At 42.7% G+C, this 25,603-nt stretch overlaps 1 protein-coding gene across 1 annotated transcript in view; it reads left to right on the top strand.

The window, feature by feature from the left end:
* The window catches only part of MYO5B (myosin VB), a 227,494-nt gene extending 202,214 nt beyond the window's left edge, over nucleotides 1-25,280 (top strand). The window contains exons 34-40 of the mRNA XM_006837488.1: nucleotides 1,055-1,206; nucleotides 4,899-4,988; nucleotides 6,845-6,995; nucleotides 9,334-9,619; nucleotides 10,168-10,342; nucleotides 12,510-12,590; nucleotides 25,128-25,280. Of these exons, the coding sequence (XP_006837551.1) occupies nucleotides 1,055-1,206; nucleotides 4,899-4,988; nucleotides 6,845-6,995; nucleotides 9,334-9,619; nucleotides 10,168-10,342; nucleotides 12,510-12,590; nucleotides 25,128-25,280 (1,088 nt within the window). The remainder of the gene's footprint in view (nucleotides 1-1,054; nucleotides 1,207-4,898; nucleotides 4,989-6,844; nucleotides 6,996-9,333; nucleotides 9,620-10,167; nucleotides 10,343-12,509; nucleotides 12,591-25,127) is intronic.
* The last annotated feature ends 323 nt before the right edge of the window (nucleotides 25,281-25,603 follow it).

Here is a 25,603-nt window from a genome sequence, read left to right as displayed (position 1 = left end):
TCATTCTTAGTGAGCATACCTTACTCACGTTGGTTCCCCCTATATACCGAGCTACTGCTTCACTGAAAGTTGGGCCATGAGGGTGAGTTCTTTCCAGACCTGAAGAGTGATCAGGGGCCATAATCTCAGGCTCTTCGAGTCTTTTTCTGACCTGTATAATCCTGGTCTTTTTTTAAAAATAATTTTGAGTTTCCTCATATTCTGCCACTCTGTTGGGGACCTTCTACTGTTGTCCCTTTCAGAGCTTGTAACAGTGGCTGGCCACCATCTAGTTCTGGCCTCAGAATCGTGGAGATTGATGTTCACGTGTTCCATGAGTCCATTGAACTGATTCCTAGCTTCTTCAGTTCTCATCATTTTTCTTTCTTCTGCATATGGAGAACCAGTGTTGCATCTTCGATTACCTCTCATGATCTTTTAATTTTTCATTTAATTTTTAATTTCCCACTCACTACTCACTGAAGTATAATGAACATTGTCTTTGTGGCCTATGTTGTGCTAATTGACCCTGGTGTCCCTGAGACTATGGTCCTCAGCCCCAGACCCAGCAACTCAGTACCTCAAAATGTCTGATAATGATTAAGAAATTTTCATCATTTACCTTCTGTATGCTCCCCCAGTTGTGTTTGAAGGGAGGGTAAATACCCATGTGCCAATATCCTCTTTTAATCTCTCACTTATTTGTGGGATATATAAAATATATATATCCCTTTCTTCCTCCCATATCCCTTCAGCCTGTGTCTCTGTCCATGTATCTACTGCAGAACATTGTTGTTCTAAGGTTGTATATGAACTGCTATTTACCTTTAGCCCTCACATACCTCCCTGTGTCTTGCTTTTTCAATTACAGTTTCAACATCTACAAGTTGTCAGGGTCAGAAGGCATTTGGTGGCACCCAGGGAAGCTGCTCCCATGCTTCTTGCCCCTTGCTGTTCCTGCAGGCCCCCCAAAAGGCCTATTCTCAAAAGAGCTACAGGAAAACATTGGATTCTTAGAGCCCCAGGTGTCCCGGGTAAATCTAACTCTTACTTCTTGGTGGTGTCGCTGCTGCAGACCTGAAGCCTCCAACGCTGTCGGGAACCGTGCCCTGTCTCCCTGCTTACATCCTCTACATGTGTATCCGGCATGCAGACTACATCAACGACGACCTCAAGGTGCACTCCTTGCTGACCGCCACCATCAATGGCATTAAGAAAGTCTTGAAGGTGAGTGTCCCTGCAGTGGACCCAGCGAAACTAGCACCTCCCCATTGCTTCTCTGGGCCTGGGTTTTACGGTCATGAGTTCTCCAAGGAAAAATGATTTGGATATAGATGCACTCACCCATGTCACCAGGATGCCCCAGGCAGTCCCCAGAGAAAGCAGGAAGCCCTGAAATCGAGTCTAGGCCCCCAGCTAAGCCTCCAGGGAGCCCTTGGTACTCACAGATCCTTGAGGACAGAGGGGCTATGAGGCAGGGAGGAGTCCTGACCCAGTGTGGTCAAGGTTGCACAGAAGCTGGGCCAAGTCCACTGATGAAGATGCTATATAGTCATCCTACTTCAGCCAAGGGTGGGGGTGAAGTTCAGGGCCAGAGCCTGGACACAGGCCTGCTGTAGACCTTCCCAAGGGGCACGGGCACAGGTGCTCATGTTCATCCACTTCTGAGGTGAGGCAGCCATGCCGACATGGAGCCAGTCACAGGGTGCTGAGGTGGTGAGGAACGCCACAAGAAGCTCAAGGCTCTTCACTCCCGTAGGGACAGATCCATCCACAGCTCTCAGTTTGCATTATTGTTGTTAAGTGCCGTCGAGTCAATTCTGACCCATAGCGACCCGGATTTCCGAGGAGTGACTGTTGAGCTTGAACCACTGTCCTTGCAGTTCAAATGACTTTGCAGTCTGGCGCATTAACCCACAGCACCTTAGCGACATGCTAAACCAAGCCAGCTGACCTCCAGTTGAATCCAACTCATGAAGAACCCATGTGTGTGAGAGCAGAACTGTGCTCCGTAGGGTTTGTAATGGATGTGACTTTTCTTCTAAGGAGTTTCTGGAGTGGATTCGAACCTCCAACCTTTTTGTTAGCAGCCAAGCATGCTAACTGTTTGTACCACCTGGGGACCCCATCTGCATCCTGTGATGATCTCAAATTTGTGTCTTCAGCCACCTGCCTTTACATTATGTCTGTAAGCTTTCGGATTCCCTCATTCCTAACACCCGCACTCTCCTCCCAGTTGTTCAGGAATTACCCTTCCTTAGTCTTCCCCTCCCCTCAATGTCTCTAGTCCAGAATAGATCCCAAGTCATACCACTCTCACAATCACCACCACCACCACCACCACCTGCCCTTCCAGCCCAGTGCAAGGCACCATTACTCTCTCTGCAGCAGCCTCTGATTGTCCCTGTCCTGTCTCTGCCCATCAGACAGAGTGGCCCTTTGAATGCCTAAGTCAGGTCACACAGTTCCCCTATTTAAAGCCCTCCACTCAATCAACACAGCCCCTATCAAAACCTCAAAATCACAGCTGCCACTTTTGCAGAAATTAATAAGCTGATCCTAAAATTCACACACGAATTTCAGGGACCTAGATTAGCCAAAACAATACTGAAATAGAATAAAGTTTGGAGGTCTTGCATTCCTCAACTTCTTGGGAGAGGAAGAAGGGAGCCAGTGAAGGGGAACCATGTCTCCCTAAGTTAAACTTCTTTCCCCAACATTACAAGTACAGAGTTATAGTCATCAAGATGGTGTGGCACTGGTATAAGGATAAACATATACAGAGCAATGGACTAGAATTGAGACTCTAGAAATACACCAGTCAGTTGGTTTTTGACAAGGATGCCCCGACCCTTCAAGTGGGGTAAGAATAGTCTCTTCAACAAAGAATGCTAGCACAGCCAGATATCCACATACTAAAGGATGAAATTGGACCCTTATCTTATACCACATACAAAGATTAGGAGAAAACAGTGAAGTCTAATTCTCTGTGATCTTGGATTAGGCAATGTTTCCTCAGATCTGACACCAAAAACAAACCACCAAAGGAAAATAACGGTAGATAAATTAGACTTCTTTAAAATGAAAATCGTTTTGCTTCAAAAGACACCATCAAGAAAGTAAAAAGTCAACCCACGGCATTGGAGAAAATATTTGCAAATCATATATATGATAAGAAGCTTATATCCAGATTATATTCAGAGCACTTACAACTCAACAATGACATGACAACCCAATTTAAAAATTGGCAAAGGGATCTAAATGGATATTTTACCAGAGATATACAAATGGCCAATAAACATATGAAAAGATACTCAACATTATCACTAGATATTAATGAAGTGCAAATCGAAACCACAGTACACTATTGCATATCTGCTAGGGGATGGCTATAATGAACAATACATAACAAATGTTGGGGTGAGCATTTGGAGAAAACCGAACCCTCATAGATTGCAGATGGGGATGTAAAAGCTTACAGCCACTCTGGAGAACACTTTGGCAGCTTCTCAGCAAATTAAGCACAGAGTTCTCATGTGACTCGCAGTCCCACTCCTAGGTACATAGCTAGGAGAAACCCACACATGCTCACACACAAATGTGCATACAATGGCTCACTGCAGCATGCATTCAGGATAGTACAAAAGTAGAAACAACCCAAGTATCTATCAGACTGATGCATGTATAAACAAAATGTGATCTATCCACATAAGGGATATTATTCAGCCATAAAAAGGAACAAAGGATGGATATGTGCTTGAGAACATGCCAAGTGAAAGAAGAGAATGTCAGGAAATCACATGTATGATTCCAGTGTATAGGCACGTAATCCTGCAGCTCCACAGAAATCAAGTTGACAAGTGACTGCTGGAGAGGGAGGGGTGGGGAGAGACTGCTAATGGGCTCTTTCTGGACTTTGCAAATGGTCTAGAACTAGGTACTAGTGATGATGGTTGTGAAACTTCGTAACTATACTAAAAGTCACTGAATTGTACATTTTAAAAGAGTCTATTTTAAGATAACATGAATTTTATCTTAAATTCAAGACAGAATAGCACCTAAAACAACCTACAGAGTTCCACATCACAGTGCAGATAAGACCAGTTCACTCCATGTCACCTCTGGTTCACCATGCTTCAACCACAGTGCTTTTCTTCCACCCCCAGAACGTGCTAACTTGTTGTCTCTCCTTGGATTGGTGCAGCCCGTCCCCCACCAGATGGGTACATGACTGCTCCCTCCTGATCATCTAGGAGTGACCTCAAATGTCACTTCGTTAGGAAACCTTCCCTAACTGCCTACCCCTACCTGTCACTCTCGATTCCTTGTCCTTGTCTTCTTTTTGTCATAGCTCCTACTCCTCCCTGACTACATAAAGACAAATCAGGAGGTTTCAGGGACCAACAGCATCATGGCTCTTTGGGTCATTTTGCTCCCTTTCCCATGTAGTTTTGGTTTGTAGCAATTTCCCATAAAGTTGAAGCTTTTAGGACTTTTTGATTTCTAAATGGGATGTCGAAATAATTCAGTGGCATGCTCCCCAACATCTCTTATGTTGGATAGCTTGCCTGATCGGAAAAGCCAGGGCCAGCTAGCCCAAGTAGGCAGCTGGTTTAGAGTCCTATCTGTATTACTGGGCTTTGTTTCCTTCAGCCATCAAAGGGACTGGCCCTTTCCTATGTGTACATGTGTGCATCCTAGGGCCACCGGGGGCTTGTATACCTCCAGTAGTGGAGGAACAGTCATGTGACTGCTTGGCAATGTACCTCATACTGTGTGCCTAACCAGTGTCCTGCAATCATCGGGTCTGACTGAAGAATGCTGGGTAAGAAGTGTAAGAAACATAGAGAGGCGCCAAGCAAGCATTTAGGCCTGACAGAAACCATTGACTCCTCACTGGGACTTTCTTCTTTTCGCAGAAGCACAATGATGACTTTGAGATGACAGCATTCTGGTTATCCAATACCTGCCGCCTCCTTCATTGTCTGAAGCAGTACAGTGGAGATGAGGTGAGGGACAAAACTTCTCTCAGATCTCTCCAGTGAGAATTCCAGTTTGTGCCAGATACTGCCCACTCCCAGGTCCCCATGGGGCTCCTTTCTCCCCTGCCTGTATCTCCTCTCACTAGCCACCCTTCCCAAGGCAAGGTTAACCAAACAGGCTCACTTTCACGCCATCGTTGGTTCGGGAGCACACTTTGATGGACTGTGCTCTACCAGTCAGCCTGACATCTTTGAAATGTGACCGCCTGTCTCTCCTAGAATCCGAATTTAGTTTGAAGTTGTAGTGTTACAAAATGTTAATGAAATCACTTCTTCTGTACTGTGCAAGAAATGACCTTCATTTCAAGCCAGATGCCCTCTCTTACATTACTGTAACAGTCTCCAAGCATTTACTTAAGCATGGAACTTATCATTTCTGTCATTACATTTAGCCTCATCACTCTGCCCAGTGTTGTAGACATTCTAAACATCATAAGGTCACATTAAGAACTCCATTGTTGTTGTTAAGTGCCATTGGAACTCCTTATGTGCCAGAAAACGAACCCAAACCCTTTGCCATCATCAAGTTGGTTCCAACTCCCAGTGACCCTGTAGGGCAGAGCAGACCTGCCCCAGAGGGTTTCCAAGGTGCTGAGCTTTATGGAAGCAGATTGCCACATCTTTCTCCCACAAATCTGCTGGTGAGTTCAAACCTTTCAGTTAGCAGTCAAGTGCTTAACTGTTCTGCCACCAGGGTTCTGTCCATTCCATTGTTGTTGCTTAATACTGTCGAGCTGGTTTTGACTCATAGTGACCCTGTATAGGGTTCCCAAGGAGCAGCTGGTGGATGTGAACTGCCGACCTTGTGATTAACAGTCCAGTGCTTATCCTACAACGCCACATCAGGACTCCTCCTTTCCATTAGGTGCTGGTTTATGTGCCTGTACTCTCAGAGACAAGATGTGAGCCACAGTAGTCTAAATAGTGAGGGGGAACCCGTGCATACACTTTAGAGATCACAGTTCTGCCCTCTTCTTCCTGCTTTTGTTCTTGAGTTGCACTGAGAGTCTAGCCAAGCATGGCCACCCTTTTGAAAACACCAATCTTTTTGACTGCTATTGGTTTCCCTTGGAAGTGTAGAGCATTGGTCATGTGTCCTTTTGAGAACAGTAATTCCTTGGAACTGACATCTTATTTCATCATGTTAATTTGAAAAGCTAAGAGGACAGAGTGTGCAGCTATAGGGTCACTGATTAATTTGGACACTGCTTCTAGCCAGTGGCAGACTCCATATGAAACTTTTCATTATAAAGACATCATCTGAGCCAGCTCCACACTCCTTTAAGGGCTGTGCATAATCTTAACATGTTACGGTAGCCTGGTACATTAGAAACAGCACTGGCCAAAGAATCAGAAAGCCTGGATCCCTCGTTTCCTGAATTTACCGCCAACCTGAATTGAGCTACCTCAAAAAATCACTTCACCTCAGGGTTTGGGGATTGCCTGGTTTCTTTGGATTTTGTTGATGGGGGAGGGGGATGTGCAGGTTTGCTGTTCAGGGTTTTATATATAATAAGAATCTTCCCTCTTTTTTTTTTATTACTTCAGAGATTTGTGTTCAATGGTGTGTCTGCCTTTATAATTAATTATAGTTTGACTTCTCTACCAAGTTGGGATTTGACACTGCCTTCAAATTTTAAGGGCCATCACTGGGTGGGGGTGGGGCTCAGAAGAGTGATGAGAGGATTTTATAGAGCATTCTTTTGAATAGAGAGACTTGGTCATGCTTCAGGAAGCAGGAGACTGCTAGCTAAGGGAGCGAGGGTTGGCCTGCTGAGCTGCGGGCCACACAGTCTCTGTGATCTCTGCCCCGTTCTCTTCAGGGCTTCATGACTCAGAACACCTCAAAGCAGAACGAGCACTGTCTGAAGAACTTTGACCTCACAGAATACCGCCAGGTGATGAGTGACCTTTCTATTCAGATCTACCAGCAGCTCATTAAAATTGCTGAGGGTGCATTACAGCCTATGATAGGTAAGCAAATGACGGGGTACCACCACTCATCCTGAGGCCTGGGGAAGCTGTGGTAAGCGCTGCCTACCCTTGTTATTGTCAACTCATAGTGACGTCATATGACAGTAAACTGCCCCTTGGGGATTTCTAAGCTGTCATCTTTGTGGGAACAGATCACACCAGGTCTTTATCCCATGGAGCCACGAGGTGGGTTTGAACCACAAACTTTTTGGTTAGTAGGTGCCCGTTTACCCGTTGCGCCGTCAGGGCTACCCTACCTATTCTCAGGACAGGGCATGTTAGGAATGACCTCCGGAAGACCTTCCCGAACTAACCAATGAGGAGCCATGTGCAGATGTACTCAAGAAAAGCTCACATATCCCCAGCGCCGTCCCACAAAAATGGGTGATACATGGGCTGGGAGAGGCTAGATTGTTTTCCCTGTTTCTCTTTTGATTGCAGTATATTGTGGTTTTTTTCCCCCAGAGTGAATGAATTTCTAGTAGGTAATAACTATAAATTCAGAGAGTACAGAAATGTTTGTTGTTGTTAAGTGCTGTAGAGTCAGTTCCAGCTCATAGCGACCCTGTGTAGGGTTTCCAAGCAGTGAGTTTGAACTGCCAACCTTGTGGTTAGCAGTCAAGTGCTTATCCTGTGGCACCACACCAGGACACCATAGAAATACTTTTCGTTGTTGTTAAGTGCTGTCAAGTTGGCTCCAACCCATAGTGACCCTGTATAGGGTTTCCAAGGAGCAACTGGTGAGCTTGAACCATGCACCTTGTGGTTCAGACCGACTTTGTAGTCCAGCACATTAACCCACAGTGCCCCCCTAGGAGTCTTATAAGTACTTAGTGAGAAAATAGTATCCACTTACCCATGATGATACTTCAATCATGAAAGAACACACACTAAGTTTGTTGATGAGAGACACCACAAAGGAAGCTCTCAGTCATGAATACCCCCAGGACACTTGTTTTGTACAAAGCAGGTGCTTGTATTTTCAACATGAAGTTGGAAACTGAAAATGAAGAGCACTTACATTTTAAGATAAAAATTAGCTATGTCATGTGTATGTGTCACTGTGTGTGTCCATGAAGACAGAGGGAAATGATCCCCTGGCACCCACGTGCGATGCTTTCCCTGGGTTCTTACAACAGAAGTAGGTTATGTATGGGTGCATTCCAAGGAGGACAGAGTCCTCCAGGCCAACCCAAAAATATATATACTTGGGATAAGGTTGATTCCAAACCTTTCTTCCTGTCTGGGAATCCTCTTGTTGTTGGTGTTAAGGGCCGTTGAGTTGGTCCCGACTCATATAGTGAGCCTATATAAGGTTTCCGAGGAGCGGTTGATGAATTTGAACCTTGTGGTTCAAACCAACATTGCCATCCAGCGGATAATCCCACAGCGCCACACCAGGACTCCAGGAATCCTCTTAGTGGGTGCTAATTTGAATTCTCACCATACACAGAGTGAACTGATGTATCAAACTGGAGATACTTTGTGACTCAGAATAATGTAACAAGTTAATAGCTCCAGTTATGGAGTCAGATAGACCTGGATTCAAATCCTGGCTCTGCCACTTCCTTAAGAGCTTGAGTTGGGAGCAAATTATTTAACCCCTTCATCCCTCAATTTCCTCATCTGTGAAATGGGTTGGCTCAATAGTTCATCAAGTTGTTACAAAGATTGCAAGCGATACTGAACATGAAGAGTTGTCTTCCGGGCTGGGACTACACCACATCTTCCATTTCTCAAACTTGGGATCTCAGAGCAGAACCCAAATCCAGACCCACTGCTGATTCTAATTCATAGTGACCCTATGTTGTTTTTGTTATTAAGGATCATAGAGTCAGTGACCCTATACAGAGTTTTCAGGAGTGTCTAGTGGGTTTGAATCACCAACCTTGCAAGTAGCAGTCTAGTGCTTATCCCACAGTGCCACACTGGGATTCCAGTGACCCTACAGGACAAGGTAAACTGCTCCTGAGGATTCCCGAAACTATATATCTTTACGGAAGCAAAGCAGACAGCCTCATCTTTCTCCCACAGAGCGACTGGTAAGTTTGAAATGCAGTTAGCAGCCCAGCGCTTAGCCCACAGCTCCACCAGGGCTCCTCCTTAGCACAGATGGCAGCACTGAGTTGGCCTGACATGTGCCCATTATCTCTGTTTCCTCATCAGTATACTCAAGAGAAAATTTGATCTACAGCTATTTTATTTCACAAGTTGAGCATCTCAACATTGTACACGTCTGGATGGTACCATGAGAATTGTATGATCTAGGTAGTCCAAAAAGCACGTCTTCTTTATATAGGGAACATGCCTATCTTTCCTAATCATGTTTGTCTTTCAGTTTCTGCCATGTTGGAAAATGAGAGCATCCAGGGTCTATCTGGTGTGAAGCCAGCAGGCTACCGGAAGCGCTCCTCTAGCATGGTGGATGGGGACAACTCCTACTGCCTGGAAGCCATCATCCGCCAGATGAATTCCTTTCACGCTGTCATGTGCGACCAGGGCCTGGACCCCGAGATCATCCAGCAGGTGTTCAAACAGCTCTTCTATATGATCAACGCGGTGACGCTCAACAACCTGCTCCTGCGAAAGGACGTCTGTTCTTGGAGCACAGGCATGCAGCTCAGGTAGGCGCCAGGTGCCAGGCGCCAGCCACATGGAGCCACGCGCACGCCCACTACAGCCAGGATGCAGGCTGCAATCCCAGTCAACTTAAGGGGACTCCAACCCATCATCACTTGGCCATAAAATGCGATTGGTGAAATTCATCACACACTAGATGGGACTGGGTAAACTGCCTCAGGGAAGCTTATGGAGTCTGATTTAAGGATGTGTCAGAGAGAAAGGCCAAGGAGCTAAGAGGTATGAAGGCTAACACCGAAAGAGAAAGATATTTGTGGATGTTAGATACAGAAATTGTCTTAATTCAGTATTTTAATACCTCTTCCCCCATTAATTTATACAAGCACTTCAGGTATTTCCTCCTTGCTTGATTTTAAGCGCCTGTCCATCCATTCATGCATTCTTCATTCATAGTTACTGAATGCCCCCACTTTCCAAGCTTTGATAAGGAAGGTGGAGAGAACGGTTACATTGGGTACCAATAGGCTGCAGAATAAACACAGCAGGCATCCACATCCAGCTGAACACAGCTCACCTTTTACCTCTGTTTCAGGTACAATATAAGTCAGCTTGAAGAGTGGCTCCGGGGAAGAAATCTTCACCAGAGTGGAGCAGTTCAGACCATGGAGCCTCTTATTCAAGCTGCCCAACTCCTGCAGTTAAAAAAGAAAACTCCAGAAGATGCCGAGGCCATCTGCTCGCTGTGCACCTCCCTCAGCACCCAACAGGTACGGTCATTCATTCAGTGCCCCTACTGAGCAGGGTTCTGTGGGCAAGCTTCCCATTCACACCTGCCCTTCCAGCCTTTAAATACCCTAATGATGCAATTCCTGTAAGTTCCGCTGATGGGAAACAAGACGCCACAGTTCAAGTTTTCCAGTAACTCTCAGTGTTCCCTGCTCACTCAAAAGACAGCTGGTGAACCCACAAAACACCAAGCTTAGGTGAAACTTAGCTTTTAAACATTTATAGTGAATTCTGAAATGCTTTTTCCATGTAAATTTTAAGTTTCTTTTAGAAATCAGCAGCATCAGGCATTTGACTAAAAAATTTTTTTTGCTTTTATTTACCACTTTAATATCATTATGATTATTATATATATTTATGTGCAGTGTTTAAAATGGTTATTATATATTTATGTGCACAGTGTTTGAAAGACAGTCATTAAGAGCTTTTGTTGTGAGGTGCCATCAGTTGGTCCTGACGTCTAGCGCCCTTATGTACAACACAATGAAACACTGCACAATGCCGAACCAGCCTCACACTCATTCCTGTGTTTGAGGCCAGTGGTGCAGCCACTGTATCAGTCTGCCTCATAAAGGGTCCGTCTGAGCATGAGGTCCTTCTCATGTCCAAAGTACATGAAATTCAGTCTTAACATTAGGAGCATTATGGCTGTACTTCTTTTGCTCATTCTTCTGGCAGTCGGTGGTATATTCAGTATTCTTCAGCAAGGCCACCGTTCAAATACATCAGCTCTATTGCTATCTTCCATATTCATTGTCCAGCTTGTGAACCTAGAAGGATTTCATTGTTTCCCTTTCTTTCCCCCAAAACCCTCTCTGCATAATGTGTGCTCATCACATGACTTGGTTGCAGAGATATTCCCAGTCTTGCCCCACCTTGGGAGACTAGCACAAGGAAGTCAGACTTCCCAAATTAAATGATACACCATCTCTCTGTCCAGCACTTACAGAAAAACAGAAAAAATGCATCATAATATAGGAATTCTGGTGTGGCGCTATGGAACAGCACTGGACTGCCAACTACAATGTTGGCAGTTCAAACCCACCAGCTGTTCCTCGGAAACCGTATACAGGATCACTAAGAATCAGAACTGAACTCAACAGGAGTTGGCAATTAACAACAACAATATAGGGAAATAAAAACACCCAGGTTTATGTCTTCCACTAATAACAAGATGAAGAAAACTGCTTCCTTCTATAAATGTACAGAAAGTTTTCAAACACTTTTCCCCCTTCTAAATATATTTTGTTTTCATAAACTTGGCTCTGTAGGATAAGCACTGGACTGCAAACCACAAGGTTGGCCATTGTTGCCCACCAGCCACTCGGTAGGAGAAACAGGCTTTCTCCAGATTTCACACAAAGATTTACAGCCTCAGAAACTCTTTACAGGGTCGATGTGAGTCAGAACTGACTCAATGGAACTTAAACAACCAACTCTCACCTCTGGGGTACAGCGAGTGGGCGGGCATTGCACTGCATCATTTGGCCAGGCCATTGCCACCAGACGATCTATAGGCAGACAAATCAGACTGTCTGCTCATTTGTAAATGGCCTTTGGGAGGTGGTGCTTATCTAAGGCAAATTCCCCAGAGCTCTCTTGAAGAAACCTTTAAATTACTAGTTAATAAGAAGCTGAGTACTTCTGACAACAATATCTTAAAAATGTCATCATTTTATAAGCTGTCAAAGCTTACAGAAGTGCAGTGTTGGTGGTGTAATGCGTATGTGTTAGGCTGATAACTGCAAGGTCAACTGTTTGAATCCACCAGCTGCTCCAAGGGAGAAAAAGGAGACTTCCTGCTCCCATAAGGATTACAGCTTCAGGGAGCCTATAGACGGTTGCTATGAGTCAGAACCGATTGCGTGGCACTTAACAATAATAACATCAAGTACTAGGGGTGGGGCAGAATGAGTTTGTAGAAGACATGGCTGCAGTAACAGGGCTCAGATCTATACAGCAAAGTACATGGATTCTACTTTTATATTAAGTGGAGACTCCGGTGTAGACGGCATTCTAGCTCCATCTAAGCACGGGCTCTCTCTGAAGCTCACTACACTCGAGGCCCATGCCATACATTCTGTAAAGCTCAAAACTTAAGTTCATTATAATAAGCTCTGTGCTAAACTTTTATTTTTGTTCCAACAGATTGTCAAAATCTTGAACCTTTATACTCCCCTGAATGAATTTGAAGAACGGGTAACAGTGGCCTTTATACGAACAATTCAGGTGAGTATTAAAATAGTAAACCATTTTTACATCTACTCTCAGGCTAATATTGAAAGTCTTTACACTGCTTTACTTCTCTTTAGTAATAAATACTGATTACATTATTATATGCTAGAAGAACCTGGTATACATGAAACATACCACCCATGAATAAATTAGAACCATACAGAGGCCTGAACCTTTATAACCTCTACCTCTAGTGTAGCGCTGAAGGATTGCAGTGGACTGTGAACTTCGAAGTCAGAAGTTCAACCCCATCAGCTGCTCCTAGGAAACCGTATACAGGGTAGCTATGCATTGGAACCAACTCCACGGCACTTAAAAACAACAATTTATCTGAGTGTGACGCTGGACCACAATGTCAGTTTGAGCTGGAAAGTCGGTGGCCACCAGCTGCCCCTTGGAAACCTTATTCAGGATCACTATGTGTCAAAACTGACTTGACTGCACACTTTTACAACAGTGCTTTATTTGGGAGCATGGTGGCTCCATACAATAAGCATGGGACTGTGAACCCATAAGAGAAAGATGGCACTTTCTGCTCCCATGCCTCAGAAACCCTATATAGGGTTGCTCTTAACAACAAATGCTTCATCTGCCGCTAACATGTTACTGAACTACTGCACCAAATGGAATTAATACGGGGATTATCAACTGTAATCACAAATGTAACTAAGAATGTTTATTTTCAGGAAAGCAGCTTGGGTTCTTAAGGTCTTGTCTGTAAGACTTCTAATGTTGGTCTTTAGGAATATGTTTGAAAGCACATACTGAGGAAATGATTATTTAAATTTAAATCTATTTTTTCCAAAGAGAGAGTCTGTGGGGTGCTAACAGATAGGTTTGGAGGTTCAAGTTCACCTAAAGGCACCTCAGAAGAAAGACCTGGCAATATACTTTTGAAACATCAAGCATTAAAATCCTGTGGAGCATAGTTCTATGTTGACTCAATGGCAACTGGTTTTTGTATTCCTTAAGAGCGTGAGAATTTTTAAATTTAGCGATGAACTTCCTAAAAGTGAATTTTAGGTGGCCTTGGCTAAATGCCTAAACTTGATGTGTGCCTCTAACTGACAGCATCAGAATGATGAGGCCTGTAGGGCTTACTCGATGGAATGGAAGATGTTTTATCCATTTCTGGTATGTGGGGAAACCTCCTGGAGGCACACACTTTCTCAGACTTTGACACCTTATTTAACGAGTGAAGTGACCGGCCAACACAAGACAAGTAGAAGGAGGTGGAAGGCGGACCATGGACATTGGAGGAAGGAGTGAGGCAAAAGGAACAAGAAAGAGGAATTACATGGAAGAACCTTGAGAAAACCTGGGGTCTTGTACAGGAAGCCATTTCCTCTGAAATGCTGCAGGGGATTTTATTCGGAACTCCTTTTAATTTAGAGAGCCAGAGATTTAGAAAGAAACCTCAGAAGGCGGGGCTTGATGGTGGCTAGGGTGGAGGTGTAGTGAGGTTCGCCATCAGCAATACCACAGAATACCAGGCAAAGCAGATAAGGCAGAGCTCCAAAACTTGGAACCACATAGGTAGGAATATTTTAAAAGTTTGAAGGCTTATAGCTAGTGGAACTTGTAGCAGAAGTAAGAAATTGCATACTTTTGAATCTGCCGGGTTCGGCAGCCCAGAGCCAACAATTTGGGCAAGACCAAGCGGGGGAGCAGACACACCACGGAGAAACACCACGAGAACCTCAGAGCAAAGGTGGACAAATACACTTTGTTGGTTTTACTTTGGTATCTGTTCATTGCCCCCGCCCCCCACTGTTTGCATACCTCCATTCTGGTGACTACATGGGTGCCTGAGCGAGTGGACAACTCCACCCTCACCACTGGTGGGTTCTTCTGCCACTCATGTGCACAGATATCTCGGCCCACAAGACGGTCCTGAACTCTTCATTTTTTTTTTTTAAACACAAAATAGCCAGAACAAGGGGCTTGGAGAGGGACAGAGTTTAAAAACAAAACAGGCCGAAAATTGCATAACAACCAACAGTGACATCTTGAAATCTCTCAGGCAGCTTTGAAGGCAAGAAGCTGAAAAAGGACATTAAAGTCATACTCATATTAGTCTACAGATGTGTTTTTTCCCCTTCTCTCCATCCTCTCTCTTTTCTGCAATTATAGACTACAGTATCCAGTCTAGTTTTTGTTATTTTTGGTGTTTTTTTTTTTTTTTTTGCTGTTGTATGCTCCCACTTCTACCTTTGGGAGACTCTTTCTCTCCCTATATTACACAAGAAGAGACAGCAACTGTTGCCATACAGTCACACTCCAAAATCCAGGCAAGAACCAATACTGTGAAACTCTGAGTTAAGCAAAAAGAAGAGTGAAAAGGGAAACTCACATCTTGATCACATCTACCTGGAATCAATCAGAAAGCATAAAAAATACCAAAACACATACTCAATTAAGTATTAAGGCCACAGATAAAATATCTGAGACAAATTACCTAGAGGTAGACCCAGACTACATTCTGGAAGGATGCCTGAGAAGGAATTCAGAAAAATGACTGTATTTTGAAACATTTTATAATGGAGTTGAGAAAAATTAGGAAGAAATCGGGAAAGTGCTACAGAACAATCAAATAAGATAGATACAGCATTGGAAATAATTCAAAGCCTCCAGAAAGAGGTCCAAACGATCAATAATAGAATATCAGAAATGAGTAGAAGAGATGGAAGGCAGAACCAGTGAGCTGGAAGACAAATCTCTCATCAAATACCACTAAGATAGAAGAGCAAACAGAAAAAAGGATAAAAAAAAGTCTGAAGAAGGTCTAAGATTCATGTTGGACAACATGAAGAGGAATAACTTGAATCACACAAAGTCCACAGAGGAAACAGTTGAGGAACTGCTGGAAGAAAATTTCTCTAACATCCTGAAAAGTAAAAAGATAACATTGAAGAAGCTCAACAAACCCCAGGAAGGATAGAGCCCAAGAGAAAAATCACCAAGACATATCATAATCAACCTCTCCAAAATCAAAGATGAGGAAACAGAAGTGTTACATACAAAGGCAAGCAAGTCAGATTAAGCTCGGATCTCTCTGCAGAAACCATGCAAACAAGAAGGTAATGGGGAGACATATATAAAACCCAGAAATAAAAAAACTGCCAACCAAGAATCCTTTGTCCAGCAAAGCTATCAATCAAATATGACTGTGTAATCAAAACATTCCAGGATAAACAGAAGCTAACGGACTTCTCTAAAGGCAACCCTGCGTTACAAAACATCCTAAAGGGAGTTCTGTGGACTGAGAACTGACAAGAACAGCCAACAACCAAAGATTGACATATGTGGCATCACCTCCCAGAACTAAATCGACAGAAGGAAGAGTTGAGAACAGAACAAACTCAGAGAATCTGGGAGGTCAGTCTATGATCAAAATAATTACAGTGTAAAAGAAGGTAAACATGTAGGAACAGAGATCCAGATGGTGAGAAGGTCAGGTAGATTACAGGATAAAATAGACTGCACTAAATGGAAAAGTTAATGGACTCTAAGGCAACCTCAAAGAAAATTAACACTTCACAACATACCAAGAAAATGAAAATCCAAGAAGAACATGGAAACATTAAACTATGAGGAAGAACAAAAAAAAGCAGCAACACCACAAAAAAATTAACAATGGCAGCAATTAATCCATACCTATTGATAATTACACTGAATATAAATGGATTAAATGCACCAGTTAAGAGACAGAGGGTGGCAGAATGGATAAAAAAGCAAGATCCTCCTTCAGTATGCTGTCTGCAAGGGACACATCTCACACACAGAGACAAAAACAGATTAAAAAAATAAATATATATATACATATACACCAAGCTAATTGCAATCAAAAACAAATAGTGGCAGTACTAATCTCTGATAAAAATAAAGATGGACATTATCTTATGATTAAAGGGACAATTGAACAAGATGACATAACCATAATAAACATCTTATGCTCCCAATGAAAGAGCTCCAAAATATATAAACTCTAATAGATTTGAAGCAAGAAATAGACAAATCTACAATAATAGTGGGTGATTTAATACACAGCTTTCAAAAATGGATAGAACAACAGATGAACTGAACAACACAACAACAGATCAACTGGACCTCATAGATGTGTACAGAGCATTCAACCCAACAACAACACAATACACATTCTTTTCCAGTGCACATGGAACATTCTCCAGAATAGACCATGTCTTAGGCCACAAAACAAATCTCCATAAATTTACAAATATCAAAATACTACAAAGCATCTTCTCAGACCACAATGCTATCAAATTAAAAATCAACAATAGGAAGAACAAGGAAACAGTTTAAGTCAAATACATGGAAACTGAATTAACACCCTGCTGAAAAGTGACTGCATAGTAGAAGAAATAAAACGTGAACTCACAAAGTTCCTAGAAACAAATGAGAATGAAAACACAACATACCTAAATCTTTGGGACACGGCGAAAGCAGTGCTGAGAGGACAATTTATTGCAATAAATGCATACATCCAAAAAGAAGAAAGAACCAAAATTAACACATTAACACAGCATCTACAACAATTAGAAACAGAGGGAACCTACAGCCACCAAAAGAAAAGAAAGAATAGAGCAGAAATAAATAGAAAACAGAAAAACTAATAAAATTGACAGACCATTGGCAAACCTAACAAAAGAAAAGAGGGAGAAGACACAGATAACACGCATTAGAAACCACATGGGTCATGTCACAATGGAACCAAAGGAAATCAAAAGGATAATAACAGAATACTATGATAAGTTGTACTCCAACTAATTTGAAAACTTAGAAGAAATGAATTCATTTTTAGAAAAACACATCCTACCTAAACTTATACAGAGTGAAGCAGAAAACCTGAACAGACCCCATAACAATAGAAAAAATTGATCAGGTCATCAAAAAACTCCCAACCAAAAGAAGTCCAGGCCCAGATGGCTTCACTGGTGAGTTCTACCAAACATTCAGGGGAAGAGCTGTCACCAATTCTACTCAAATTATTCTAGAAGATAGAGGAGAATGGAAAACTTCCTAATACATTTTATAAAGCAAGCATGAAACATACCAGAACCAGGGAAGGACGTCACTAAGAAAGAAAATTATAGACCAATATCCTCATGAACGTAGATGCAAAATTCTCCACAAAATCCTAGCCGAAAGAATCCAGCAGCACATCAAAAAGATAATCCATCATGATCAAGTAGAAAGAAAGCCCCCAGATCTACAAAGAGATATGGCAATTAACAAATTGACTTTAGCATTGATAACGAGAACAGAGGTTACAGCTCGGGAAAGTGCCAAGTCACATTGACTGAAGGTTGCTCTTTGAAGGACAGTGGAGGAAATGGCAATGGGTTATTAAAGATACAGACAACAGAGAGAAGCAGGCCAAGACTTCACCAAAATGGTGGCATGTGAAACTTCAGAGCTGGATCCTTTCACTGAAACAACCTGGGAAATTCAGAATCAATTATTTTGGAATGCTGGAATCTGACCAGACACTTAGAGCAAATGTATCTGATAAGAGTAAATGGCTACTGAAATCCAGCGTCATTCCAATTGGGTTGGCAAAGAATATTGAATATATATGCTATCCACTGCCAAAAGAAAAAACACATCATTCTTAGGAGAAATCCCAGCAGAATGCTTTTTAGAAATAAGGATGGCAAGGCTTTGCTTACTTTGGATGTATCATCAGGCAGGAGCAATCTTCAGAAAAGGACATTGGTAAAAGGCTGCACATTTCCCCCTAAGAACAGGAATAATACAAGGGTGCTCACTTCAACTACTTTATTTAACATAGAACTGGACGTTCTAGCCAGAAAAATTATGCAAGAAAAAGAAATAAAAGGCATCCAACTTGGAAAAACTTACCTCTATCCTCATATGACACAAGTTTATATGCTAAAAAAAAAAAAAAAAGAAAGAATCCACAAAAAAAGATGTTTGAGCTAATAAAGTCTGCAAACGTTGCAGTATGTATGACCAACACACAAAAATCAGTTGAAATCCAGTGCACTAAAAATTGACAATCTGGAAAGGAAAATAAGAAAATAAATCCATTTATAATAACACCTAAAAGAATAAAATACTTAGTAATAAATTTAACCAAAGAGAAACAAGACTTGGTTAAATTTTGTTCATCACTTACATGGCTGAAAGAAGATCTAGATAAATGGGTAGATATCCAGTGTTCATGAGTTAGGGTACTTTCAAGATGACGCTGCTAACCAATGTGGTTTAGAGAGTCAGTGCAATTACTGTCAGATTTACAAAAACCCACCCTAAAATTCATGAGAGACTTCTGAGACCAGATGCATTCCGATTGAAGTTGTCAAAGATTAGTTGTACGTGGATCCACAATCAATAATAGAAGCAGCAGTCAAGAAATTGAAATTGAATAATATAATGCATTGGGCAAATCTATTGCAAAAGACCTCTTTATTGGGCAAATCTATTGCAAAAGACCTCTTTAAAGTGTTAAAAATCAAAGATGTCACTTTGAGGACTAAGGTGCACGTGGCCCATGCCCCATGGTATTTTCAGTCTCCCCCCATTAGACTCCTGGTGTGGTGCTGTAGGATCGGCACTGGACTACAAAGCACAAAGCCATCAGTTCAAACCTATCAGCTGTTTCCTTGGTAACCCTATGTAGGGTCGTTATGAGTTGGAATGGACTCAGTAGCACTTAACAACAAAATTCATGTGGAGAATATCAAGAAACTCCAAATAGCCAAAATTTTCCATGAACGTTTTAAAGCTCCTTGTTTATAGCCAACTGATTTTGGAAAAGCACGCTAAGACCACTCAGTAAAGAAAGTAAGTCTCTTCAACAAATGGTGCTAAGAATGAAGTTTGACGATTACCCTATATCATATACAAAAAATGAACTCAAAGTGGAATACAAACCTACCTGTAAAGACTAAAGGTACAAATCTTCATGTACTTTGATTTGGCAGTGCTTTTTAAATATGCCACCAAAATCACAAGCCACAACCAAAAGATAAAACTTTTGTATAACAAAAGGCATTATATCAAGAAGGTGAGACGACAACTCATGGAACTGAAGAAAATATTTGCAAATTGTATATTGGATTATTGTTGTTCAGGGCCTTAGAGTTCCTTCTGACTGACTCATTGTTGTTATTGTTGTGGAGTTAGTTCCGGCTCATAGCGACCCTGTACAGGGTTTCCGAGGCTGTAAATCTTTACAGGAGCAGAAAGCCTCATCTTTCTCCCACGGAACAGCTGGTAGTTTTGAACTGCTGACCTTGCAGTTCGCAGCCTGATTCATAACCACTATGCTACCAGACTTCATAGTGACCCTATATAGGATTTTCATGGAGCAGCTGGTGGGATTGAACTGCCAACCTTGTGGTTAGCAGTCCAATGTATACTTTACAGCACTACACCAAGACTCCATAGATTAGGTAAAGAAATATCTTTTTTTTTTTTTTGAAAAATATCTATTCAAATCCTTAAGTCTTTTGTTAAATTGAGTTGTCATTTTAAACTGACTTCTATATAAATAACTCAACAAAGGACAACTCAATTTAATAATTGGCAAAGGATTTGAATAGATATTTCTTAAAAAAATGTGTGTGTGTATATATATATATACACACACACAAATGGCCAATAAACACATGAAAAAAATGTCAACATCAGTCGTCATTAATGAAATGCAAATCAACCACAATGAAATGTCACTTCACAGCCATTATTATTACCTAAACAAAACGCGACACAACAAATATTGACTAGAATGTGGAGAAATTGAAACCTTCATGTGACACTGTGGACAAGGAAGTGGGGGACGTAGCTGCTGTGGAAATTAGCTTGGCTATTTGTCAAAAACAATGACCAGTTGGTCCAACAATTCCACTAGGTATATACCCCGAAAGAACTGAATGCAGGGGATCAAATAGGTCCTTGTACACCAGTGTTCACTGCAGTACTATTCACAGTAGCCCAAATTGGAAACAACCTAAAATATGGTTTGTACACACATGGAATACTACTCAGTCAGAAAAAGGAATGAAGGTACTGATACATGCAACACCATGAAGTAAGACACATAAAATACTTTGGAACAAGCCACACAAAAGGGCATAGATTGCATGATTCCACTTACATGAAATAGCTAGAATAGACCGAAGTGGATTTGAGGCTATTCGGGACTGAAAGGCAGGCGTAGTGAGAAGTTACTGCTCTGTAGATGCAAGTTTGTTTATGGACATGGAAAACCTTTAGAAATCGGTGGTGAGTGGGTCAGCATTGTAATTGTATGACGGGAGTCAAAAATCCATTATCTTTTCATTTCACTTTTTCACAAACTTCTTGAAACCCACCTCATATTTAGCCACAGGCATGTACACTTAGGAGTCCTGGTGTGGTGCTGTGGGTTAATGTACTGCAAAGTCGCTTTGGACCACAGCTCAGTGGTTTAAGCTCAGCAGCTGCTCCTCTGAAATCCTATACAGGGTCGCTATGGGTCAGAACGGACTCAACAGCACTTAACAACATGTACACTTAAACATGGCTGAAATGGTAAATTCTATATCGTGTATAATTTGCCACAATAATAAACACAGATACATGTTAATAAATTCATGTGTGTGTGTGTTCAACCCAAGTAGGTACATCCACTTTCTTGAAATCTGTGATCACTCCAGAATTGACAACAAGCACTCCATAGGAAGAAGCCCCCTATGGTACCCAACTGCTTCCCCACCAATCCTTAAAGAGAAAAGGGGTGGCTGAAAGTCTCCCATTGGGATACGTGTCTAGTCAGCTATGCACAGTGGAGGAAGCGCTGGACATCAGAAGAAAAGCCTCTCAGATACCTGACCCTGTCTGTACCTACTACTGATGTTTGTGGAGATTTAACAATTTACACAAGCCAAAGGGCATGTTTGAAAAGTCTTAACTTGGTTACATATTTAGACACACACATTAGAGGGAAATCAAACTCATAGCAAGTTGACACCTGCTGACACACCTGCACTGTTTGCAAGAGAAATCAGGCCAAAGGTCAATGAAGACATGCCAAGTTGGAGACAGGGACAAAGGAATAATTAATACAATAGAGAGTAAAAGATATGAATTCTTTTTGCAGGTACGCAGAGTCAGATTTGGAGTTTTCCTCCGTAACCAAGTTCAGTGGAGTCCTGGTGTGGCACTGTAGGATAAGCCCTTAACCTCAACGTTGGTTTGAACTGCAAGGTTGGTGGTTTCAAACTCACCAGCCACTCCTTGGAAACCCTATACAGGCAGGGTGCTGTGAGTCGGTTACAACTCGACGGCACACAATAACAGCAACTAAGTTCAGTTCAGTCTGACAATTCTGTCAAAAAAAAATTGGAGATTGTTTTTCAGAGCTTTGTCAATTCCGATTGTGTGTTCTGCCTCCCACTATATAGTCAGTACTCAGCGGAAATGCGGAACAATCAGTCCCACCTTCCAAATTTGAACTTACTTGTACAGTAAATCACATTGCCCATTGGGATGGGCAGTATATACAGACTTTTGTTAAAATGTTAAAATGTGCTGTGGAGTTGATTCTGACTTACAGCAGCCCCCGAGGACACAGTGGAACTGGCCCAGAGGTTTTCCTAGGCTGTGTAATCTTCACAGGGGCAGCATGGGCAGACGGTCAGGCCTTTTCACCTACCAAGCCACTGGAGGATCCAGTGCTTTCATTAAGCAGCTGGGCTTAACTGCTGCACTCTCCGGGCTCTTTCTCCTTGTTGTCATCAAGTTGGTTCTGACTCATAGAGATCCTGTATAGGTTTTCCAAGGAGCAGCTGGTGAGTTTGACCTGCCTACCTTATGGTTAGCAGTCCAGTGTTGATCCTACAGCGCCTAGTAAGGATTTCTTCAGAGGTTAAACGCACCAAAAGATTCACAAGAGAATGCTACTGAAATGACCATTTTGTGAACTTTAAGTAAATGTATACATGCCTTTTGCTTGTTGAATTGTTATAGGAAATACTTAACCTTTTTGTCCTATTTTTATACTCTTCTCAAAATCTTTCACAAATGCCTCAAACTATGTATCTAGTTGCTGTTATTAAGTGCTGTGGAGTCAGTTCCAACTCACGGTGACCCTACCCTGTCTGTATAGGGTTTCCAAGGAGCTGCTGGTGACTTTGAACCTCCGACTTTGCAGTTCAGACCCACTTTGTGGTCCAGTGTATTATTCTACAGCACCACACCAGGAATCCCTTATCTAGCAGTTGTTAAGTGCTGTCTAGTCAGTTTCATCTCATGGCAACCATATATAGGGTTTTCTGAGGAGCGGCAGATGTACTTGAACCACCAATCTTGCATTCAAACTGGCTTTGTAGTCCAGCACGTTAACCCACAGCACCACACCAGGGCTCCTTAAGTGCTGTAGCAATGATTATTTGTCAGTGTCTCCTGTCTTTCCCCTTTTAGGTGGATTTTCACCTGCTAGTTTGTAATGAATGAATGCAGCCAAGCTCCCAGTGAGCCGAATGTCATTATTAGTGATCCCAGAGACGGTGTTCTGCGTGGTCACAACAAAGCCATCACTGGTGTCTGGAATTACTAAGACTTGCTGCTTATCCTCCCTAGCTATCCTTGTCTCTCTTAAACACTTTTCCCCGTTATTTCAAGTGACTTTGCGACACTATTAAAATGACTTCACATTGTGGTCTGTCTTCCAAGGTGCCAGTCCCATAGGGTTTGTGAGTGGTGGCTGTGTGCCGTGGAGTCGGTTCTGACTTATAACGACCCTGTACAGGGTTTCCGAGGTTGTAAATCTTTATATAGGAGCAGAATGCCTCATCTTTTTCCTGCAGAACCGCTGGTAGTTTCGAACTGCTGACCTTACGATTTGCAACCCGATTGATAACCACTACGTTACCAGAGCTCCTTAGGGTTTGTGAGTGACACCTGGAAATTTAACAACACTGCATTGCTCATTGTTCAGGTGACTGATGGCTACGGGCAGCCAGGTTCTGCCTGCTGCTCTGGAATGACCTCACAGCCCTACCCGCACACTGACTTCCTTCTGTCTGAGCAATCCAGTGCAGCTGTAGCAGAAATACCACCCAAGGAGGCTTTGACAGACACCGTTTAGGAGGCTAAGAGTCTGAATTCTAGGGAAGGCTTTGCTCCCTTGTCGGCATCTGTAGGCCTACCATTCCTTGGAGAGCGCCATAGTCTTGGTATCAGTCTTCTTCGGGATCTGGGATCACAGTGCAGGGAGTCCAGGTCCTGTCAAAGGCCGCATTCCACTGTCAGCTCTGCTTTCTCTAGTCACTGCCCCTCTCTAGTCACTCCTCTCATCTTGTGTATCTCAAAATAAATTGACTTCAAGATAAAACCTAATCCAGCCTCATTAACATCATGGAAGTGAGGGTTTACAGCACATAAGGCTACCTAATAGGATGTTGTTGTTGTTGTTAGGTGCCATCAAGTCAGTACCGACTCATAGTGACCTTATGCACAGCAGAATGAAACACTGCCAGGTCCTGGGCCAACCTTACTATTGTTGCCACTCTTGAGCCCATTGATGCTGCCACTTTGTCAATTCATCTCGCTAGGGGTCTCTAGTTCTCTGACCCTCCACACTACCAATTATACCATATATCTGGGATGCTCTCATCATGGGCATTACTACACCTCCAGTGAGAATCCTGGCCCAGCCAGTTTGACACAAAGCCCTAACTATCTCAAACCCTATTTCCTAGCACTTTTCAAATGCTAACACACATAGCTTTAGGAGAGGTGCTGAGCATGCTAGACAGCTAGACCATCCTACTGCAAGATGACTTCAGCAGGTCCCTTGGTCTTCTTGCCTCTGAAGTAGGGAAATGAAACTCTAGGATGTTATAGAGTGAAATCTTGTCACTCTTTGAAAGCACTTATGGTACCTTGTCCTAGTGAGGGAAAACAAAATCATTTTTACACCTCAAGCTAGTGTTGCTTCCATTCCAGGTATTTCCTTCTTCCCTTTGGCGATCTTTTACAATTAACGCTAGTCTCAGTGGCCTTTGTTAAAAGCCCCTCTCCCACTTGGACTCGACATTGACAACAACATGCGCAGCACCGTTCTCTGTAATTTACATGTTCGCTCCTTTGGTCCTCACAACCTTAGGAAGAGGATGCTCTTCCCACCCCATTTTACAAATGAGGAAGCTGATTTGTGAGCCTGAGGCTGTCTGCCTACAGAGCCCATGCCCTTCCTTACTCTCGCCACTACGGTGACAGGCCCCTCACACGATTCACACATCTGTTCACCTTTAGATGGAGAATTTTTTAAGGAGTGCTAGAAATCGTAAGGATATTAACAGTCAGTCATCTGTTCTACTTCGAGCCTAAACCAGGGCTTCTCTCCCCACAAAGTATCTTCAGGGGAAGGGAGCCCATGTCTGCTTACCGTAACAGAAGTCTTGCCGTGATATGTACCAGTTCACCTTTGTGAATTCACTTAAACTGGCTCTTTTGGGGTGTAGTGAAGATTTCTCATGGTCTCCGCCTTCTTCCCCACAGGCACAACTGCAAGAGCGGAACGACCCTCAACAACTGCTGTTAGACTCCAAGCACACGTTTCCTGTCTTGTTCCCGTTTAACCCCTCTTCTCTGATCATGGACTCAATCCACATCCCTGCGTGTCTCCATCTGGAGTTCCTTAATGAAGTCTGAAGAGGCACACTTCCATCCATGTCTGTCCCTAGCAAGGAGAAGAAAGCAGAATTCAAGGGTCGGTTTCCATCTGGTAAAACTGGATCGAGTCAGGGACAGAAGGACCTGTGTGGAGTGCTGAACTCTACAGAACAAGACCTGCCTAGGTCACTAGCTTTTGTACCTACTGCTCAGAATAAAACACTTGAAACATGGGAGATTTTTTCAAAGTTTGAATTCAGCTTAAACATACATACATCATAACTCATGGCTGCCAGGCAGTTCCCATGCCATCAGAAGGGTGCCACTGCTATACAACGAAAGCTGCCTTCTTTTGGAGAGTA

The sequence above is a fragment of the Chrysochloris asiatica genome, unplaced genomic scaffold, assembly GCF_000296735.1.
Source record: "Chrysochloris asiatica unplaced genomic scaffold, ChrAsi1.0 scaffold00021, whole genome shotgun sequence".
Taxonomy (NCBI): Eukaryota; Metazoa; Chordata; class Mammalia; order Afrosoricida; family Chrysochloridae; genus Chrysochloris; species Chrysochloris asiatica.
Note: the sequence above shows the minus strand (reverse complement) of the source record. Positions and strands in the feature narration are given on the sequence as shown.